The sequence below is a fragment of the Lepidochelys kempii genome, chromosome 12 (genome assembly GCF_965140285.1).
Source record: "Lepidochelys kempii isolate rLepKem1 chromosome 12, rLepKem1.hap1, whole genome shotgun sequence".
Taxonomy (NCBI): Eukaryota; Metazoa; Chordata; order Testudines; family Cheloniidae; genus Lepidochelys; species Lepidochelys kempii.
In genome coordinates, this window is record NC_136391.1 from 40,182,807 (window position 1) to 40,202,727 (window position 19,921).

The 19,921-nt window shown below is 58.2% G+C and overlaps 1 protein-coding gene across 1 annotated transcript in view; it reads left to right on the forward strand.

Annotated features, from left to right (window-relative positions):
• Positions 1-2,163: 2,163 nt before the first annotated feature.
• CDH15 (cadherin 15) overlaps positions 2,164-19,921 on the forward strand; it is a 37,369-nt gene continuing 19,611 nt past the window's right edge. Inside the window, exons 1-2 of the mRNA XM_073308233.2 lie at positions 2,164-2,291; positions 18,394-18,555. Coding sequence (XP_073164334.1) covers positions 2,238-2,291; positions 18,394-18,555 — 216 coding nt within the window. The 5' untranslated portion in view covers positions 2,164-2,237. The remainder of the gene's footprint in view (positions 2,292-18,393; positions 18,556-19,921) is intronic.

Genomic DNA, 19,921 nt, shown 5'->3' on the forward strand with positions numbered 1-19,921 from the left:
AGGTTCTACTGTACATTTCAGTTATTCTGAAAATGTAAAAGTTTCAATAAGCTTAGAGGAAATGATTTTTTTATTTGCTTACATGTGGCGTGAATAAATGCAGCTTTACAGATCCTAGCGTGCAAATCTATCATCTTATATGACGGGTAAATCATGCATGCAAATGGTGCATCAAAGTCAGGAAATGGGCTACAAATGCAATAAAAAATAAGGTTTTCAGAAGTTTAACAAATGGAAGTGGAGTGCCGAAGATGCTCCTCACCTGGGGCACCATTACTCATGAGCCAGCCCTGCTGCTGTGAACCCCAGGGAGGTGGCAATGGCTGTGGTGGGCTCTGGCTCGTGGGACAGCAGGGGCTAGGCAGCCAGCCAGCCACACCCCTCCTCAAACCATTGGCTCCTGCCCATGCTGTGGCCCATCCTGCTGCCTCGTCCAGGAATGGGCCAAAGCCACCCATGGGGGTGGGGAACTCCACAGGGAGCCCCTGCTGCCAATGGGCAAGCCCAGCACCAGAGCGACCTTCCAGGGGAGGACTCCAGCCGTGCCCTGCTCCCCTGGCTGGCCAGGGTTGGGTATGGAGGGGAGGCAGAGGACTCACTCCTGGCACTCAGCCCCTCGCTCTTGGGGTGTACTGGAGGCAATGTGCTCTGATTCCAGGGGAGGGAGCGCCCCCTCTGGCCAGGGCATATAGCAGCAGCGCGGCCCTCCAGAGGAGCCAGCCCCAGGCCCCCCTGGCTGGAAGGACGGAGGCCCTGAGTGGAGGGATGAGGATCCACAGGGAACGGCAGGAAATAAACAAAGACAGCTCCTGATTCCGGCTTTGTCGCGCCCACACAGCTCTGCCACCTGTCCCTGCCTTCAGCTCTGCCCCCCCACCCCATGCGCCCAGACTCACCCCCTCTCCCTCGGGCTGGCGAGCGGCTCTTTGAGTCACTGGTGGCAGCTGTTCGGAGCCATCCTTCGCCTGCCAGAGCCAGAGCCAGCCCAGGCTCCCTGCACACACCCCTGGGCTCCCCACCCTCACAACAGCGGGCAGCGAATGAGGGCATCTCTCTGTGTCGCTGCTCCCCAATGTGACCCGGGGGCCAGCAACCCTCCCCTGGCCCTGGGTCTGTCTGTTTAGATGGGGCAGGGACCGTCACACACGGCTCAGCCGCGTGGCCTGAACATTGCCCCGTGAGGAAGGCTAGCGGAAGTGGGAATGTCCTCACACTTGTCCCGTCCCTAACAAAACTGGCCATTTCCCCTGTGCCCGACACAGCTCCAGGCTCTTGCAGGACACTGGCAGAGCCCACACTGGCCCCCAGGCTGAGAGAGGGGTAGGTACCCTGGTGCGTTCATTGGGGCAGGGCCCAGGAGGGCAGAGACAGGGCAGGAGCCGGGGGCCTGACTGAGGTGGGCTCAGAGCAGGTGGCAGGGTTCAAAGGGAGGGGTGAGCTGTCTGTGTTGCCCTGTCTCCAGGGCAGAGCTGTGTGTGTTGTGTGGGACGCTCTGCGGGCCCTGGTTTGTAACACGGGGGGGCTGCAGCTGTAGAGGGTGTGGGGAGCCAAAGGCCCTGCCGTTCAAACCCCAGTGCAGCCACGGCACCACAATGGAACCGGGCCTCGCCCATTGGGGGCGGGTGGCTGTGACACGGCGAGCGTGAGCGTCTGGGAAACTGAGGCCCGGCAGGGACGCGCTTGTGGCCCCTCAGCCAGGGCAGGCTCCCTTTAGGCTGCAAAGGGCTCGGCGGACGCTCTGCTGTGGCTGAAGGGCGCTTGCTGCACGGTAGCCTGCGTTGATTAGGAGCCGGTCGAACTAAGCCGAAAGGAGCGAAATGGGAGTCTCCGCGCAGGCCGCGGGCGGGTGTCTCGGCTGATTGGCGTTAGCCTGGCACCGCATGCTCATCTGAGCCTGGCTGGCAGCCCTGCGGCTGGCACTCGGCTAAAGTGCCAGCAGGGGTCCCGGTCCGGTGCTTGGAGCTGGCCCACAAAGTGTTAACCCTAACCCATACCCCACCCCCAGTGCAGTGGGCAGGGGTGAGATCTGACCTTGGCCAGCCTGAGCACTGTGTAATGGGGACAGCTGCTCCCCCCCCCTAATATCCACCCCCACCCCCCCGGCACGCACAGCACATGTGCTGTCACTCAGCCAGACGCCAGGTTTATTTTAGCTCCGGACTGGAGAGCTCCACACAAGAGAGTCGCTCCCACTCCGAGCCCTGCGGTCCCTGCCCAAGGCACAGGGACTGGCCGGGATGGAAAGCCCCTGCCTTCTCGCCTTCTGCCTCCTGGCGCCTCTCTGGGCTCAGGTAAGGGCAGGCAGCGTGCCATGTGCTGACGCCCGGTGCCCAGCCCCGGCTCTGTGGCAGGCGGCACCGTGCCCTGGGGCGGTGGCCACCGAAGGCAGGTTTATGGAGCCGCTCTGGCTCGCGGTGCTTTGGGGCTTCCGGGGCTTGGGATCCAAACCACAGCATCACCCCCAGGGGCGCTGGGTGCTTGGTAGCCTCCAGGCCCCAGCTCAGCCCCTGCGCGGAGAGGATGTGAGGGGTTTAAGCCAGGATGGTGTGGAAGGGAGCCCCACTGGCTCTGGAGGGGCCTGAGGGGAAATAATCTGCCCCAAAACCATGCTCAGCCCAGAGCCCTGCTCCCAGAGCCTGGGGGAAGGAGGAGGGGGGACAGACAGCTGAGTCCCGGCACAGGGAGCAGGGATGTGGGGAGCAGAGCACGGAAGACGGGGTCGGGGCCCAGAACAGAAACCCTGTTGACCGGGAGCCCTAGCCTGGAGCTCCGGGGGAGCAGGAGCAGCACCTCTGCCCATGGCCAGCCTGGGAGGAGGAGGGGGGCTCATCCCTCTGTGCCAGCTCTCTGGGGACTCCTGGCAGGCCCATCCTGTGGCTGGGTGGAGCGCCCCCCCTATGGAGAAGGGATTGAATGCACTGAATATATCACAGACGGGGGGCCTCCGGTCACCACCTCCCCCGGGAAATGCAGCTGCTGGAGACTGGTGGGGGGAGGCTGCAGCAGTTCTTGGGCAGTTTATGCTGTTGTGAAACCAGATCTGGGCAAAGGGGCTTTCAAGGCGTCACGCCTCCCGATGACAGGCCTGCTGCCCTCCCCATGCAGTGACAGAGCGGCCTTAACCCTAGCTGTCCAGGGTCTCATATTGGGGGCCCTCACCACAGCGTCTGGGCATCTCTGACTGGTGGGAGCCCGCCTTCCCTGGGTGCATCCCCCCCAGTAGTGTTAGCTGTTGTGTGTTCAGTGCCTGGGGCTTTGGGGTTCTGGAATGAGCCCCCAGTTCCAGGCTTCTGCAATGTGTGTATGTATGTGTGATTTACTAATTGTGCCCAGGCACACAAGTAACAGCCAGGACCCCATGGTGCCAGGCTCTGTATGTTATTAGGTGTATGACGGTAGTGCCCAGGACCCCATGGTGCCAGGCTCTGTATGTTATTAGGTGTATGACGGTAGTGCCCAGGACCACATGGTGCCAGGCTCTGTATGTTATTAGGTGTATGACGGTAGTGCCCAGGACCCCCTGGTGCCAGGCGCCGTACATTATTAGGTGTATAAAGGTAGTGCCCAGGACCCCATGGTGCCAGGTGCTGTACAAACACAGAACAAGACAGTCCTGGCCCCACAGAAGTGGTTTGTGTGTGCACCAGCCCTGAGAAACTGGGGCTCCTCTCCAGACAGGACCCCACTGGGAAAGGGCCTTTGACACAGGGCTTAAGGAGCAATTAATCCCCTCTCAGAATCCTGCTGCCCCCACCACCCCGGCCCCAGCACCCCTCAGCGTGCCCCCAACTCCCTCTCTCCCCATGACAGACTGGTTGCCCCTTCCATTTGCTAACCTTGCTAGTCCCCCCGGGGGCTGGCAGCAGTTCCACGGCTGGGGGAAGGGGCAGTGCCCTGGTGATGGACAGGCAGGTGGGCCGACAGCTGGTGGGAGCATTTCCTCCTGGCCGACTCCATTCAGGTTTCCTAGTCAAAACAAGCCCCCTTCTCTCTCTCTCTCTCTCTCTCTCACTCACACCCACACCCACACACCCGCCAGGAAATGGCTGAGCCAGGTGCTGTCAGGGCCTCGCTGCACCGTGCAGCCCGCTCTGGCACTTGGCACCACATGGCCCCACTGCACGGCTCCTGATTCCCGACTGGATGCACACCCAGGAAGCAGGAGTGGGCACTGCAGAGCCACCAGCAGGCTGCTACCCACCCCCACTGGCCTGAGCGGAGAGCATGGGCCCATCAGAAGGTCACCTACACACACGCCTGCATCCGCCGTCACCTCATCCACAGAGACAGCCGTGCACTGTGCGTTCACACGTGCAGATAGTCACCGTCACCTTACCACACACGCTGTGCCTCTTACACACGCACACTGTGACATAGACGATCCATGTGCGCTCGCACATGCCCATGTGGCCAAAATCTCTCGGTAGCACCCAGGCAGCAGCACTGTGGCCATGCGGGTTTCCTGTGCTATGCACACGTGTGCACAAAGGAACCATGGCAGGAGGGCTTTGGCTGTCTGGAAGCGGTGTCTGTCAGCTGTGGCTGTGGGGATCCGGTGGGGCACCGTGAGGATCTGGTAGAACCGGGGTGGGTCTGGTAGAGCTGTGAGGATCTGGTAGAACCAAGGGAGTCTGGTAGAACCGGGGGGAAGGGGGGGTCTGGTGGAGCCGTAGGGATCTGGTCTAGCAGCTCATGGCAGGTTGCTAGCAGTTGTTACAGAAACGTAACCAAGAGTGTTTTCCAAAGCTGATTCCTGCTGAGCTGGGTCTGGGGCAGGGCTGTGCCAAATGGAGGTGCAGGAGCTGCTGGCTAAGCCCCGCAGTTCCCCTCAGAGGGGAGGGCGCAGGCCTGAACCAGGCACACTCTGACCTGTCCCCAGCAGCGGGGAAAGTGCACCGTAGAGCAGGAGGGACCAGCCATTCCCGCCCGTTGCCTCCTGATGGGAGCTGGCCGGAGGATGGTGCCAGGGCTGGCAAATGGCAGGAGGGTTTGGGGTGGCTGGACAAGAAGGCCAATGAAGACTGACCACCCATGACACCCCCTGTCCCACCATGTGCCAGGGACCCACCTCTCCTCCTGATCTGGGACACCACACCCCTGACACAAGGTGCTTCCAAAGTCTGCTAAGACCACAGACCCTGCCCCAGGTTGGGGGGTGCCCCAGCCCCATAGCAATGGGGGCGTCATGCTGCCCAGCTGGGCCATGCAACAGCCAGGGAGTCAGTGACAGGTGTGAAATGTGAAAAAGCTGTCAGCGGGGCCCCACACAGCCTGGCTGGTGCCCCTCAATCCCAACCCAGGCTCCCCTCCACCTGACCCAGGCCCCAGCTCCCCTTATACCCAGCTCCGCCAATGCCCCTCAACGCCAACCCCCACCGCCCTGCCATTCCAGCCTGGCCCCTTTGCTGCAGACCACCAATTTTGTCATGTTACATGTGCAGATTTCGGGACCGAGTCTTGGGACTAAGCTGAACTGCCCAGTCAGTGAGGCCAGACGCAGCCAGTCCAGTGTTAACCCCTTCCTCTCCTGCAGATCCTCTCCAGCAGCCACCATGACAGGAGGCCTCTGCGGGCATGTCTACAGCCCCATAAATACCCGTGGCTGGCCCTCCCCCTCCGCGGGATCAGCCACAGGTGTCTTACTGCCCTGTAAACATACCCTATATCTTCAATGGGGGGAGGGGGCAGGCAAATGGCCCCAGAGTCAGCCCAAGGCTGCAGAGAGTGGCCCAGTATCGGGGAGTCCCCACTTCTTCCTGGCAGGATAGTGAGCCTGGCCCAGCTGCCTTCTCCCTGCTACGGCCAGGGGGACAGTGATGGCAGCTATTTATACACCCCCAGGCTTAGGGCCCTCCCTGGAACAGCTGAGCCCATTCCCAGCATTCCTCTGGGCTGCCATCCCGGGAGCGGAGGCGCGGTGGGAACCAGGCTCGCGCCCTGCACTGCCGCTGACTGGCGGAGCTGGGCTGTTCCCAGGGGCTGGGCTGTGCACTCCGGGAACACAGTACCCAGTGTAATCACCGCACAGCCAACCTGCTGCCCCATCCCGCCAGCTCCCTCGGGCAGGCGGCTGTGGGCTGCTAGCCACCTCCTCTCTGCCTCGGTTGGTGCGGGGCCCAGAGCCAACACAGGCCCCACAGAAAGAGTACCAGTGCGAAGGAAAACCCAGCAGGCAGGACTGTCCTGCCTAGACCCCATAACCAGCCCCATGGGCCTCATCCACCGGCCATGCCTGGCAGCGCCCAGCGTGCAAGGGGTGGCTATGAAGCAAGCCAGGCTAACAGGCAGGAGCCATGGAAATCGCTGGTGAGCTGGGGACGGTGGGTGTGCAAGGCCGGGTATGAGTGTGCGAGGGGCGGGGGGTGTCTCCGTGGGAGGGGTGTCCATGCATCTTGTGGTTATAGCCAGTGTGGGGCTGTGTTTGCCCAGCTGTCCCACTGGAATCCCAAGCCGGGCCCAAACAGGCCTGAGCGGGGAGCGTGTGTGGCAGATATTTGGAAGGGTCAAATTCATGCTAGCTCTAAAAATGTCTCTTCTGAGCAAGGAAATGAATCACTGTCGGGGGGAAAACACTCCTCCCCCTGCTCCCTGCCTTAGTTCCCAGTGCGGGGGCGTTTGGTCTTCTGAGCATAGGAAAGCAGGTGTGGCCAGGGGCCAGCTGGGGAGCAGAGATGCAGCCAAAGCCCAGCCTCTTGTGTCCTAGTGGCATCCGCCCCGCTGCACAGCCCGAGGTGCTGACCCCTCCAGCCAGGGCTGCGGATGGCCCTGCCTACTGGGCATCCCCGCATGGCGGGCCGGCCCCAGCACCGCCTCACCCCACCGTTCAAAGGCAGGGTGTAGGGCAGGCCCAGGACTCAAAGACACCCCCCAGAGCTCAATAAGGCAGCCTGGGAAGGCGTGGGGCCAGGCTGGGGAGGGACGGGGCCCTGGAGGTCTGGTGGTGGCCATCTTAAGGCGTCCTTGAGATGGGCGGCTGGGGGCGTTCTGGTTCATGGTGCTGCATTTCCAAGTTGGGTCCATCTGCCGTTGCCAGGGGAAACGTCCCCAGCCTGGGTGCGTCCCTCCATTGCGCCTGGATTTCAGTTCCTACCTTGCAGAGCCGTAGGGTCTGCTGGTCGGTCCCTTGTCCATGCACAACACGCATGTGCGGGGCGTGCCCAAGCTGTCCCCATGCTCGCTGCCATGGCAGGCTAATCCCCAGACACGTCCCACAGGTGTGTGCGCACGGCCAGGCCCCGTCCGACCCTGTGGGCGTCATAGTGACCCCTAAACAGGCACCACGGGACTGTGCAAAGCTGGCCCCGCCGCCCATCATGCCCCCCTGCCGGGAAACACGGCCCATCCTCCTTGGCCTGTGGGTGTCGACTCTCCGGCACACAGGAGACATGCAGTGGCTTTGGGCCCATCTCTGGTGCGTAAGCCCTAAGGACGGAGGCAACTGGGTCCTTCCCCCCACCCCATGTCTGTGCTGCAAGGAGCACACCCTCTCCCAGAGGAGCAGAACCCAGTGTGCTTAGCAGTTCCTCTGGAGCAACCCTCCCCCCGGCCAGGTGCCCGGCCGTGGCCCGCAGCGCGTTGGGGCTGGGAGCCAAGGGACTTAGCCCTGGCTCCATGGCTTCTCTGTGACCCTGGGAACTGTGGTTACAGCGTCTCAGTTGTGTGATTCTCCCAGGCCGAGGGAATGTGTGAGCGGGCTCCCGGCCAGCGGCTGCACAGAGTGCCCCAGCCCACCCGGCCTGCTCCAGCTGGTGAGCGGAGCGGGATGGGCACCCAGAGAGCACCCCCAGGCCCACTGCGATGGCTCAGTCAGCCTGCTGGGGCCCGGACTGGCCCATCAGGAACCGAGCTCACGCTGCCCCCGTCATTCCACACTGCACCCCCCACACACACACCCGCGGGTAAGAGTGTCTGGCACGGCCAGCTTGGCCTGCCCGGGGACAGCCGAGGGTGGGGGACAGCCCCACAGCCCTGAGCCAGCCGGGCCCCAGAACACGCTGCCAACAGCCCGACACTGCTCAGCGTGGGAGCAGCACCCTGCCTGGACAGCGCGTCGGGGGCGTTATGCCTGCTAGTTATTTCATGCCTTACAGTAGCACCGGCCAGGGCTTGGGCCCCGCCTTGCTGGCCGTCCCTATAGCCCCGGCCTGCTGGCGACTCCCCGCTCTGTCCAGACACCATCACCCATTTCCAGGGGAGTACAGGAGAATAACTCCCTGGAAGCACGGCCACTCGGCCAGCCCTCACCGCATGGGCTGCGAGTTGGGGTGCCGCGGAGGGGACCAGCTGCTGCATTCCAGCGGGGGGGGGGGGGCGGTGCAATGTCCTGCCCCTTCCAACTCCTCCCCTTTGGGGATTCGGGAGCAGCCTCCTGTGTCAGAGGCGCCCCGAACGCTCCCAGCGCTGGCCACGCAGTCGGAGCTCAGCGCCCTGCACCTTCCACAGCCGGTGCTTGCATTACAGCAGCGCTCAGCAAGCCACAGGGGCCAAGGAGCTGGGAGTCCGTTTGGCTCACGTTAGCCCTGCTCCGAGGGAGTGCTCACCCCAGCCCCTCGGAGCTGCCACTGAGCCCCGGGCAGGGTGGGGCCCGTTGCACTGGGTGCTGCGCACACAGATCCTGGCTGGGTGGCGCTCGTGGGAGAGGTGATTGTGACAGGCAGGCATAGCTCATCTCAGGGCATTCGGGGGGAGGTTCCCTTGGGACCAGCTGCATTCTTGCCGGGGGACATCTCCCCTTTAACGCCCCCCGCCAATGCTGTGGGGTCTGGGGGTGGCAGTGGTGGGATGGTGGCTTCTCTGGGGCACGGGGCCGCGCAGTGCTCCCAGGCTGCGGCTGGCAGTGGGAAACGGGCAGTGTGACCCTAGCCGCTGTGACTCATGTTCCCAGCCCCACTGGGCTTTGCCCAGAACAACAAGAGCCCCAGATGCAACTTTTTTACCAAAAATGGGCTTAGAATGGGAAGAATGAGTCAGTGAAGCAGCAAAAGGCTTCCCTGGGTCTTAAATGCCATGGCAGCAGGGCCAGCAACCGCTGCTACCAGGGAGCAGCGCCTCAGGGCACCGCGGGGCTCGGGACTGGACTAGCTGGGGAAGGGTGGCTGCGAGTCACGGCTAAGGGGGTGTCGGCAGAGCTGGGGGGGGCAGTGGGCTGGGATAATGGAGGAGCTGCGGGTCAGGACTGAGGGGCATTGGCAGAGTTGGGGGGCACAGGGCTGGGATAACGGGGACAGGGATAACGGGGGGCTGTGGATAACAACTATGGGGCATTGGCAGAGTTGGGGGGCACAGGGCTGGGATAACAGGGGCTGGGATAACGGTGGGCTATGGATCAGGACTGAGGGGCATTGGCAGAGTTGGAGGGCACAGGGCTGGGATAACAGGGGCTGGGATAACGGTGGGCTATGGATCAGGACTGAGGGGCATTGGCAGAGCTGGGGAGCACAGAGCTGGGATAACGGGGGGCTGCGGATTACGACTGACGGGCATTGGCAGAGTTGGGGGGCACAGTGCTGGGATAATGGGGGCTGTGGATCACGACTGATGGGCATTGGCAGAGTTGGGGGGCACAGTGCTGGGATAATGGGGGCTGTGGATCACGACTGAGGGGCATTGGCAGAGTTGGGGAGCACAGGGCTGGGATAACGGGGGGCTGCGGATCAGGACTGAGGGGCATTGGCAGAGTTGGGGGGCACAGTGCTGGGATAACGGGGGGCTGCAGATCAGGACTGAGGGGCATTGGCAGAGTTGGGGGGCACGGGGCTGGGATAACGGGGGGCTGTGGATCAGGACTGAGGGGCCCCACCAGAGCTGAAAGGGGGCCAGCGTCTGACTCTCCAGCCCTGCTTGTTCTTTCTCTTCCCTCAACTTTCTTAACCCCCATTTGGGAGGGTGGGGTCCAGTCAGGAACAGTGAATCCTCAGCAAATACCTGTACTGGGGGCCGGGGGGGGGGTGGTGTTTCCAATTTCCTGCCCGCCCTAAGTGGGGGGGGCTCTGAGTTGCCAAGGCAGCTGAGCGCAGGCCCCCATTGCCCCAAGCAGGGGAAGGGAGCCGGAGGCTGCTCTCAGGCTCCGTGCCGGGGGGCCCCTGAATTCCACTCGCCTTCAGGTTTATTTGGATTCTCTGCTTAAACCCCCTGGGTTAAGCCCCGAGGTCACCCGCAGCTGCCTGCGCTCCTGGCAGCATGTTCCCAGCACACACCCAGGCACTTGCCTCTATTTATAGCCAGCAGGGCCGGCGCTGTCTGTGCCCTCCCTGCCCCAGCCGTCCCCTGGGGCCTGTGGGAACCCAGGATTAGTGCGGTCCCTCTTCCTGCCCAGCTGAGCAATGGAGGCCCCCGACCCCGAGTCTGGCTGGGGCAGGAGCCATTTGCTTCAGCCCCAAAGAAATGAGCTGTGGGGTCTCAGTCTGGTGCTGTGATGGGCCGGCGACCAGTCCTTGCGGGCACTGGGCACCCGGAAGTGCGCCCGCAACTGCCTCATTGCTGCAAACCCAGCCACACTGGCCTGGGCATACATCTCACACACACACACACACACACAGAGATACCCGCAGCACACACCAGCGCTCTCACACACACCCCGGATCTCGATCTCTCTCTCCCTCGCACGCACGCACAGCTTGAGCTTGCAGCTCACATGCTACATGCAGGCAGTGCCCAGTTACACACACGTCCAGAATTCCTGCTGCACTTGTCTGGGGGCAGTACACACCCAAGCATGGTGCAGCCTGCATGGCGAGTGTGCAAGGAGCACACCCATCATGCACATGTGCAACAGACCCAGCGAGGCCCCCTGCAGGTAGCTCACAAATTCTCCACCAGAAGCATCATTTGCATATAACAAGGGATGCGCCAGCCCGAGGTTCTGCCCGCCCACCATGCCTGTGACACGCATGCCCCTCGAGCAGCATCACTAGGTGCGGCCGTGCTGCCAGGGCCTTGGTCTGCAGGCTCCTGGGTCAGGGGGACTGAGGCCAGACCCTGGCCCCAATCGCACCTCCCCTCTTTGCCCTGTGAGAGCCAGAGAAAGCCCCCCTCCTCCAGCCCCCATCCTTCCTGAGCCCAAAGGGCCCCTCCAGAGCCCCCCTCTTCCCACAGGCCCACGCAGCTGCTCTCTGAGGCCCCACCACAAAGGGCTCTTGTGTTTCCAGAGACGCATGGCTGTGATCTCTCGGCAGCAGCTGCTCTAGAGTCAGCCACTCGCCGGCAGAGTGGGAGGAAGGGCCTCGTTCAGCCTCCTCCTGCCGGGACAGTGGTTTCAGCCTGGACGCTGGGGTCAGGGGCTGAGATGGATGCTGACACTGAGGAAAGGCTGCGGGTGGCAAGTGGCACAGGTGCCGGCTTCTTCCGGGCCCCAGGGATGCTCAAATCCCCGCGCCGCGCCACATCTTCCCACCCCCGCTCCTGCCCCCACCTCACTCCTTCCCCCAAATCCCTGCCCTGCCTCTTCCCACCCCCACCCCGCCTCCTCTCGCCCACTTCCAACCGCTTCCCAAAGCACACCCTGTCCCTGCTCCTCCCCCCTCCTCCCCAGCACCTCCCCACCCCCCACGAAACAGCTGACCGCAGTGGGCGCGAGGTGCTGGGGGGAGGGAGGGGAGCTTGGCTGCCGGAGGGTGCTATGGCAGGTGGCGAGGGAGGGAGACTCTCTGGGGAGGGGTAATGGGGTCTGTGGTGGTTGACCAGGGCTGATGGGAGTCTCAAGGTGCACGTGAGTACACCTGTGTGGAGGGAGGGCACGCGTGAGTGCGGCCGGTTGTGTACAGGGCGCGTAGAGACCCACAGGGCTGTCATGTTCTCGTGTAGCAGATATGGTCTGGCTACGGCGCTTGCTTATACACCCCAGTTGTGTCCATCCTGAGAGCCTTTCATGGGCCGCCAGGTATGACTGAGGTTCACTTAAAATAAAATCTTCTACCGACAGCGCCACCCAGTGGCTGCACAGTGTTATACAGTTTGGCACTCCATGACATCTCCCCCTTTGAGTGCTACGTCCCTGCCATCTGCCATATTTACACTGTCACGCTGTCTTTGCAGCTCAGCATGTATCTGGCTCTTATGTGTCTCTGACTCAGACTGGTTTTCTAACGACGCGACCTGAATGCGTAACCACTGGACCAGCTGGCTGTGCAATGACTCCCCGGGGTCGGTTTGGAATCCTTGAGTTCTCCGGGTTCTGCGCCCGCCATCTGTTGACTGGTCTTTCTGGGGCGGTCGAACGGGAGATGTCGTCAGTTTCTGTTAAACTCTCCATTGCTTGGCTCGATTGCATATGATCTGGGCACTGCATTCTTTTCCTTCACAACGGCTGGAGTTGTTCATCCTGTTTCTCCACGCAATTAGCTAGGCACATGGCCACGAGGGTCTAGATCCAGCCGTTCTCGAGCTGGCAGATGTCGGTTGTAAGAGTGTTCCTAAGCTCTTCTAGCCTTTCTATTCAATTTGGCCACGCTCTTCATGTCTGGCCACTTCGGAGCTAGAGCCAGTAGCTGCTATTGGCGTTGATCTGTAACTCAGAGGAGCCAGGAATGGATCTTCCTGCTGTAGGATTTTCTTGGCTGCCTGTACAGATCTCTCAGCCTCTCCATTTGCTTGTGGGTAATGTGGGCTGCTGGTAATATGATCAAACTCCTATTTCATGCAGAATAACTTAAATTAGGGGTGGGCAAACTTTTTGGCCCGAGGGCCACAGCGGGGTGCAAAACTGTATGGAGGGCCGGGTAGGGAAGTCTGTGCCCCCCAGACAGCCTGGCCCCCTCATCCGCTTCCACTTCCCGCCCCCCCGACTGCGCCCTCTCAACCCATCCAACCCCCCCTGCTCCCTGTCCTCTGACTGCCCTGACCTATCCACACCCACACCCCCTCTGGGACTCCCATACCCTATCCAACCCCCACTGTTCCCCAACCCCTGACTGCCCCAGAACCTCTGACCCATCCATCCTCCCCCTGCTCCCTGTCCCCTAACTGCCCCCCGGGACCGACAGCCCCTAACTGCCCCCTGCTCCCTGTCCCTGGACTGCCCTGACCCCCATCCGCACCCCTTCCCCCTGACAGGCCTCCCGGGACTCCCACGCCCTATCCAACGCCCCCGTTCCCTGACCCCTGACCATCCCAGAACCTCTGACCCATCCAACCGCTCCCTGTCCGCTGACTGTCTCCTGGGACCCCCCACCCCTAACTGCCCCTGCTCCCTGTCCCCTGACTGCCCCCCAGGATCCCCTACCCAACCCCCCCACCGCCATGCACACACCCACGCCACCGTCGCCCCCTTGCCATGCCACATGGCTGCGTGGGAGGGAGAACAGCAGGGGAGGGGCAGGGGGCTAGCCTCCCGGGCCAGGAGCTCAGGGGCCGGGCAGGATGGTCCCGCTGGCCGGATGTGGCCCGCGGGCCGTAGTTTGTCCACCTCTGACTTTAAATGTTGCTGCAGTGTATTGTGGTCCATTGTCCATCACTAATTGTTCTGGAATACCAACGTGAGCAAAAGTGCACTTCAGTTTCTCAATAACACTGCAACATGTTATATCTTTCAAGTACATTATTTCTATGTAACTAGAAATATAGTCCATGACGACCAAGTAGTGACATCCTCTGAATTCACATAAATCTGCAGCTAGTCCCATCCAAGGTCTGTCTGGCTGAGGTGTTGTTATTAAAGGTTATTTGTGTTGTGTTGGTCTGTTAGCTTGGCAATGTTCACATGCCGATGCTTCAGGTCCTCACTGATGCCCCGTCACTACACTGACTGGTTGGCCTGTTCGTGGCATTAGTTAATCCTTGATGTCCTTCATGGATGATGTTTAGGATTTCTCCTCTCATTTCATTTGGAATTACAATGCAATCACCTTTAATCGTGAGTCCATTTGACTTACTTAATTGTCCATTCACGACAAAGTAGTCGCTTGTCACATCCTTAGTGTCCTTTAGACATATGGGCCAGCTGCCCCGAATGTTACTTAGAACTTCCTGAAGTTACGTGTCTGTTAAGGTTACTTTTTGTAGTTGGCGTAGTCTCCTTTCTGACACTGGTCTATGTGTGTCCATAGCATCCATGGCCACCTTTACGTCATCTTCGAGCTCACAGATAGTTGAGTGTGATGCTGGCCTCCGTGACAGAGTGTATGCTACCACCAGATTTTTCCCAGGAACATATTTAGCAATTGGTTTTAATTGCATGAACCTTATCAATAGATGCTGGTATCTCAGCGATGCTTAAGCCAGGTCTTTTCTGCTGATGATAGTAACAAGGCAGTTTATGGTCTATTATCTGTAAAGGTTTCAGAGTAACAGCCATGTTAGTCTGTATTTGCAAAAAGAAAAGGAGTACTTGTGGCACCTTAGAGACTAACCAATTTATTTGAGCATAAGCTTTCGTGAGCTACAGCATAATCCAATCCGCGCAGTAGCTGTAAAAGTTCTCACATGCCCATACACTTGCCAGGCTCCTTTTCAATCGGTGCGTGTTGTTTTTCTGCTTCGGTGAGTGTGCGAGAACAAAATGCAACTGGCTTCCACGCTGAACCATGTTGTCACAACAATGCACCACCCATGCCATAGCTGTTCGCATCTGCACTGACCGTTGTGGGTTTGTTCACATCGTAGTACTGAAGAACTGGAGCTGATGAGTTCATTTCTTTTACCTTTTTGGAAGCAATTACTTGATTTGGTCCCCATAGCCAAGATGGGTTGGACTTCAACAGCCCATTCAGTGGTTCTGTCACTGTAGAAAGGTCTCATAGGTATTGACCCAAGGTAATTTACCATCCACAGTATACATCTCAGTTCTAGTACATTAGCTGATGCATTCAATTCTCAAATTGCTTTTACTTTCTCGGGGCTAGGAATGGGTCTGGCCTTATTGTCTGTGCCAAAATCTTGATTTGGGAGAGGTGGAAAATGCATTTTTCCTTGTTTAGCTTGAGCCCAGACTGACTGATTAGGCTTAGCATTTTGTTGAGGGTTTGGTGTGTTCTTCCATCGAAAATCCATCTGTCAGAATATCATCCATGAAAACAGCTCCATATATGTTCAGTAACAGTTCTGCCGTCTTTCTTAGGAAAATCTCAGGGGCACTGGTAATCCCCAAAGGTAATCTTCTAAAGCAAAAATCTCCCGAAGGGTGTGATAAATGTAGTCCATTTAGCACTTTATTTGGCTAAAGAAATTTGCCAGAATCCACTTGAGGCATCCAGCTTGGAGAACACAGTAGCTGCTTTCCCTTTGGGGAGGAAGTCATCCCATGTTATCTCCCACAGCTGCTTCATTAAGTCTTTTAAGATCCGCACAGATAGGTATTTTTTCATTTTTCTTTATGACTGGTACCATCATGTCACACCACGCTGTTGACTCAGTGATTTTCTCAATTATGCCACTCCAGTCCAGTCTCTTTACCTTTTTCCACTTTATGAAGTAATGGGATAGGAATCCTGCAAGGTGTATGCACACTCTATGGTTTGGCATTGTCTCTCAGGGTTATTTGTACTGGATCGCCTTCCAAAACACCAATATCAAAAAATATTCTAACACGTTGCTCCACCTTTCTCAGTGGGCTCTTCCTGGCTGCCACGCTGCAGCTAAGAAGGCTGGAGGTCTGTGGTCCTTTGATCACATGCACTCCGAACACATAGCTTTTGTCTTTGTGAATTGTTTCGGTGGTGAACTGGCCTATGCAGATCAGAATCCCTCCAGAGCTAGTCATAGCTGTGTCAGGTGACTGCTGCTGTAGAAGGTGACTGTAAATCCCTTCTGAGATGACTGTGACATCAGCTTCTGAGTCAATTTTAAAGTCAATTGTCTTGCCATGAATATTCAGCTGCCCTCTCCAGGCAGGCTCTATGGCATCACAATGGCAGAATCCCAGGAACAATGGCTCTTGATTGTCTGGTTTCAGAGTAACAGCCATGTTAGTCTGTATTCACAAAAAGAAAAGGAGGACTTGTGGCACCTTAGAAACTAATCAATTTATTTTGAGCATAAGCTTTCGTGAGCTACAGCTCACTTCATTGGATGCATACTGTGGAAACTGATTGTCTGTAATACGAGTCAGCTCCTTGAATGCTTTGGTGCTGCAAACAGCTGCAAACTGTCCATATTTCGTGCATGTATTACAGCACGGATCTCTGGCTAGACTTTTTCCACACCTTGCGCACGTGGGCTGGAATTGGTTCCTCTTAGCCTGGGAGCGTAATGGAATGCTAAACTGTATTATACTGGTTTCAGAGTAGCAGCCGTGTTCGTCTGCATCTGCAAACAGAAAAGGAGGACTTCTGTCACCCCTTAGAGACTAACCAATTTATTTGAGCATCAGCTTTTGTGAAGTGAGCTGTAGCTCTCGAAAGCTGATGCTCAAATAAATGTAAAGGAGGACTTGTGGCACCTTAGAGACTAACCCATTTATTTGAGCGCAAGCTTCCGTGAGCTACAGCTCACTTCATCACGAAAGCTCATGCTCAAATAAATGGGTTAGTCTCTAAGGTGCCACGAGTCCTCCTTTTCTTTTTGCAGATACAGACTAACAGGGCTGCTTCTCTGACACCTGTCAAATAAATGTGTTAGTCTCTAAGGTGCCACGAGTCCTCCTGTTCTTTTTGCATTATACTGTTCAGCCAGTGGGTGGCACTTATTTAAGTTCAGGTCAGCCATACCTGGCAGAGCATGAAAGGGTCTTCGGCTGAACATGTGTGGGGCGTGTAACAAGCTCTGTGACCAGACCAGACCTGTTACCGAAGAACATGCCAAGGAGGGCTCTCTCCTTGCCACAGGAGTTGCGTGGCAATGACTTTTGGCGCTCATGCTGCATCTGTTAACAGCTTCTAGGCTAGTTTATTGTTTTTCATGTTTCACATTGTTGCTCTTGGGTTTCCTGTCTCATGCTGAGGGTGCTTTGCTATCTGTGGCTGAGGCTGAATTGCTCTTCAGTTGTACTTGCTGCAAAAGGGTTTTAATCAGTTAACCAGCCTGTTTTGGCTCTTTTCGTGGTTTGCATTTCCCAGGTCACAGTTTTCAGCTCATGTATGCAGAGCTCTTATAAACCCATTACCGTTTTCTCCTGGCCCTTGAATTCTCTGGGGAAAATGTGCCCTTTTGTAATGCCCATTTCTCTGACGTATAAACTGTGCATCTAGCATAGCCAGCCCCCTTTCCTTGTCATCTTTGTGATTATCTCCCAATAAAGTCAAAGTATTTAAAGCTACGCTCTGCCTGCTTCCCCATAGCATAAATTAGAGAAGATACCCAGATAGCTTCAGTTTCTTTGTGGGGCTTGTTTGTAATGCGAAATCTTGTTTCCAGTCTGAAGGTTTGTCAATGCTGAAGGTCTCTGGGACTTAGTGGTATGCGTATGAGACCCTACAACCTTTGTTGATTCGTTGCTTTTGTTTGCAACCTTGGTTGCTGTTTTCTTTCTGTTCTTAATTTACTTCTGACACCATGTCATGTGTTTCTGTACCAGATATGGACTGGCTACAGAGCTTGCTTATGCACACCAGATGTGTTCATCTCTCGGTCCTTTGATGCTCTGACACATGTGGCTAAGGGTAGCTTAAAATAAGGTATTTTGCACCCAGTTCCAGCGCCTTGCAGCAGAAGAGTATAGTACGGATTAACATTCCTTTCCAGGACGGCAGCTGTTTGGGTGCACAGCATGTAACAACGTGTGCGCCCCGTGCAGGAAAATTCCACAATCGGCGCCTAAGAATAGCCAGGGGTTCTTGTGCTGGGCTGTCCCTATGGGTGTCTCTCAAGGATTCTGACATCCAGCCTGCTGTGCTCTCAGCCGGCAGTGTTGTTGCCTCCGGCAGCCCTTCCCTGTCCAGAACAGCGCAGCCCCATGGAGCAGGAGAGAGGGGATAAGCCTCTGTAGAGAGGAAACCCTGGGCGAGGGGAATCCCCCAGGAGGAGCTGGGCATTGCCTGTCACAGGCACCAAATGGGCACAAGATGCTGCTGCAGCCTTACCGCTGGGAAGAGCCCCCACCAGCAGCGCCGGGCGGGGACCAGGGCTGAGGGCGAGGGTGGGGTTGCCTCGCATCCCCAGGCTCTGGAGCCATGCGCCCCCCTTCGCTGCTGCCAGCACAGCCTGAGTGCGGAGGAGACCGATCTTGCCTCAGAGCCTCCCCACCGCACCCAGCCTGCAGAGCTGACATGGGCTCCCGCCGGAGGGGGAGCAGAGAAATACCAGGGCCATTGGCTCTGTTCTGAGCCCCGGGATCTGAACCGTGGCTATCGCCCGTTCCACGCCCTCACCAAATACCCAGGTGGGGCGAATGACCGACTGCCACTCCCACCGCTTCCTGCCCAGCGCGTGCCCAGGTGGGGAGGGCAGGCCAGGGCGGGGGAGCCAGCAAGTGGCAGCCGGGGTGACCATGGGATGGCCTGACCTCAGCCTCTGTCCCAACAGGGCATCAACCTCTCCCAGGGGGAGGCTGGGCTCCCCGCCAGCCCCCTGGTCCTGTATCCGTGGCGACAGCGAGCTGGGCCCAGCAGGGTGAAGAGGGCCTGGGTGATCCCACCCATCAGCGTGTCCGAGAACCACAAGCGCATCCCCCACCTCCTGGTGCAGGTATGTGCTGCCCTGGCCCGGCCTGAGCAGCCCAGGGCAGGTGCTGCAATGGCCCAGGGCTCCAGAGCTGGGCTGCATATGGTGCGGGCCAGGCTCCCCCGCTGCTCGGCCTGGCAAGGGCAGCTGTGGGGCATCAGACCTGGGGAGGCCAGAGGCCATGGCAGAGGCAGAAACATGTACACTGGGCTTCTCCTCACCTCAGGGGTCATCCAGCATCCAGGCTATAGGGGAGGGATGTAGGTTGGCCCTCACTCCCGGGCTGTGCCCCCCTCCCCAAATTGTGTCAGACACACACCCAGCCCTCCCATCATGTACACACAAATCTACAACTGCACACACACCCATCCACCATTGCACACGCAGCCACTCTCCACCATCTCACACACAAACACATCCATCCCGATCCACCATCACACACACGCTCATCCACTAGTCATATCCACCTCCACACTCCATCACACACGAACAATCATTGCACACGCACCCCCATCCACCATCAGACATGCCCACACCCATCCACCATCACACACACACCCATCCACCATTACACACACACCCATCCACCATCACACACACCCATCCACCATTACACACACACCCATCCACCATTACACACACCCATCCACCATCACACACACCCATCCACCATTACACACACACCCATCCACCATTGCACACACCCATCCACCATCGCACACACCCATCCACCATCACACACACCCATCCACCATCGCACACACCCATCCACCATTACACACACACCCATCCACCATCACACACACCCATCCACCATCGCACACACCCATCCACCATTACACACACACCCATCCACCATTACACACACACCCATCCACCATTACACACACACCCATCCACCATCGCACACACCCATCCACCATCACACACACCCATCCACCATCGCACACACCCATCCACCATCACACACACCCATCCACCATCACACACACCCATCCACCATCGCACACACCCATCCACCATCGCACACACCCATCCACCATCACACACACCCATCCACCATCGCACACACCCATCCACCATTACACACACACCCATCCACCATCACACACACCCATCCACCATCGCACACACCCATCCACCATTACACACACACCCATCCACCATTACACACACACCCATCCACCATTACACACACACCCATCCACCATCGCACACACCCATCCACCATCACACACACCCATCCACCATCGCACACACCCATCCACCATCACACACACCCATCCACCATCGCACACACCCATCCACCATCGCACACACCCATCCACCATCGCACACACCCATCCACCATCGCACACACCCATCCACCATTACACACACCCATCCACCA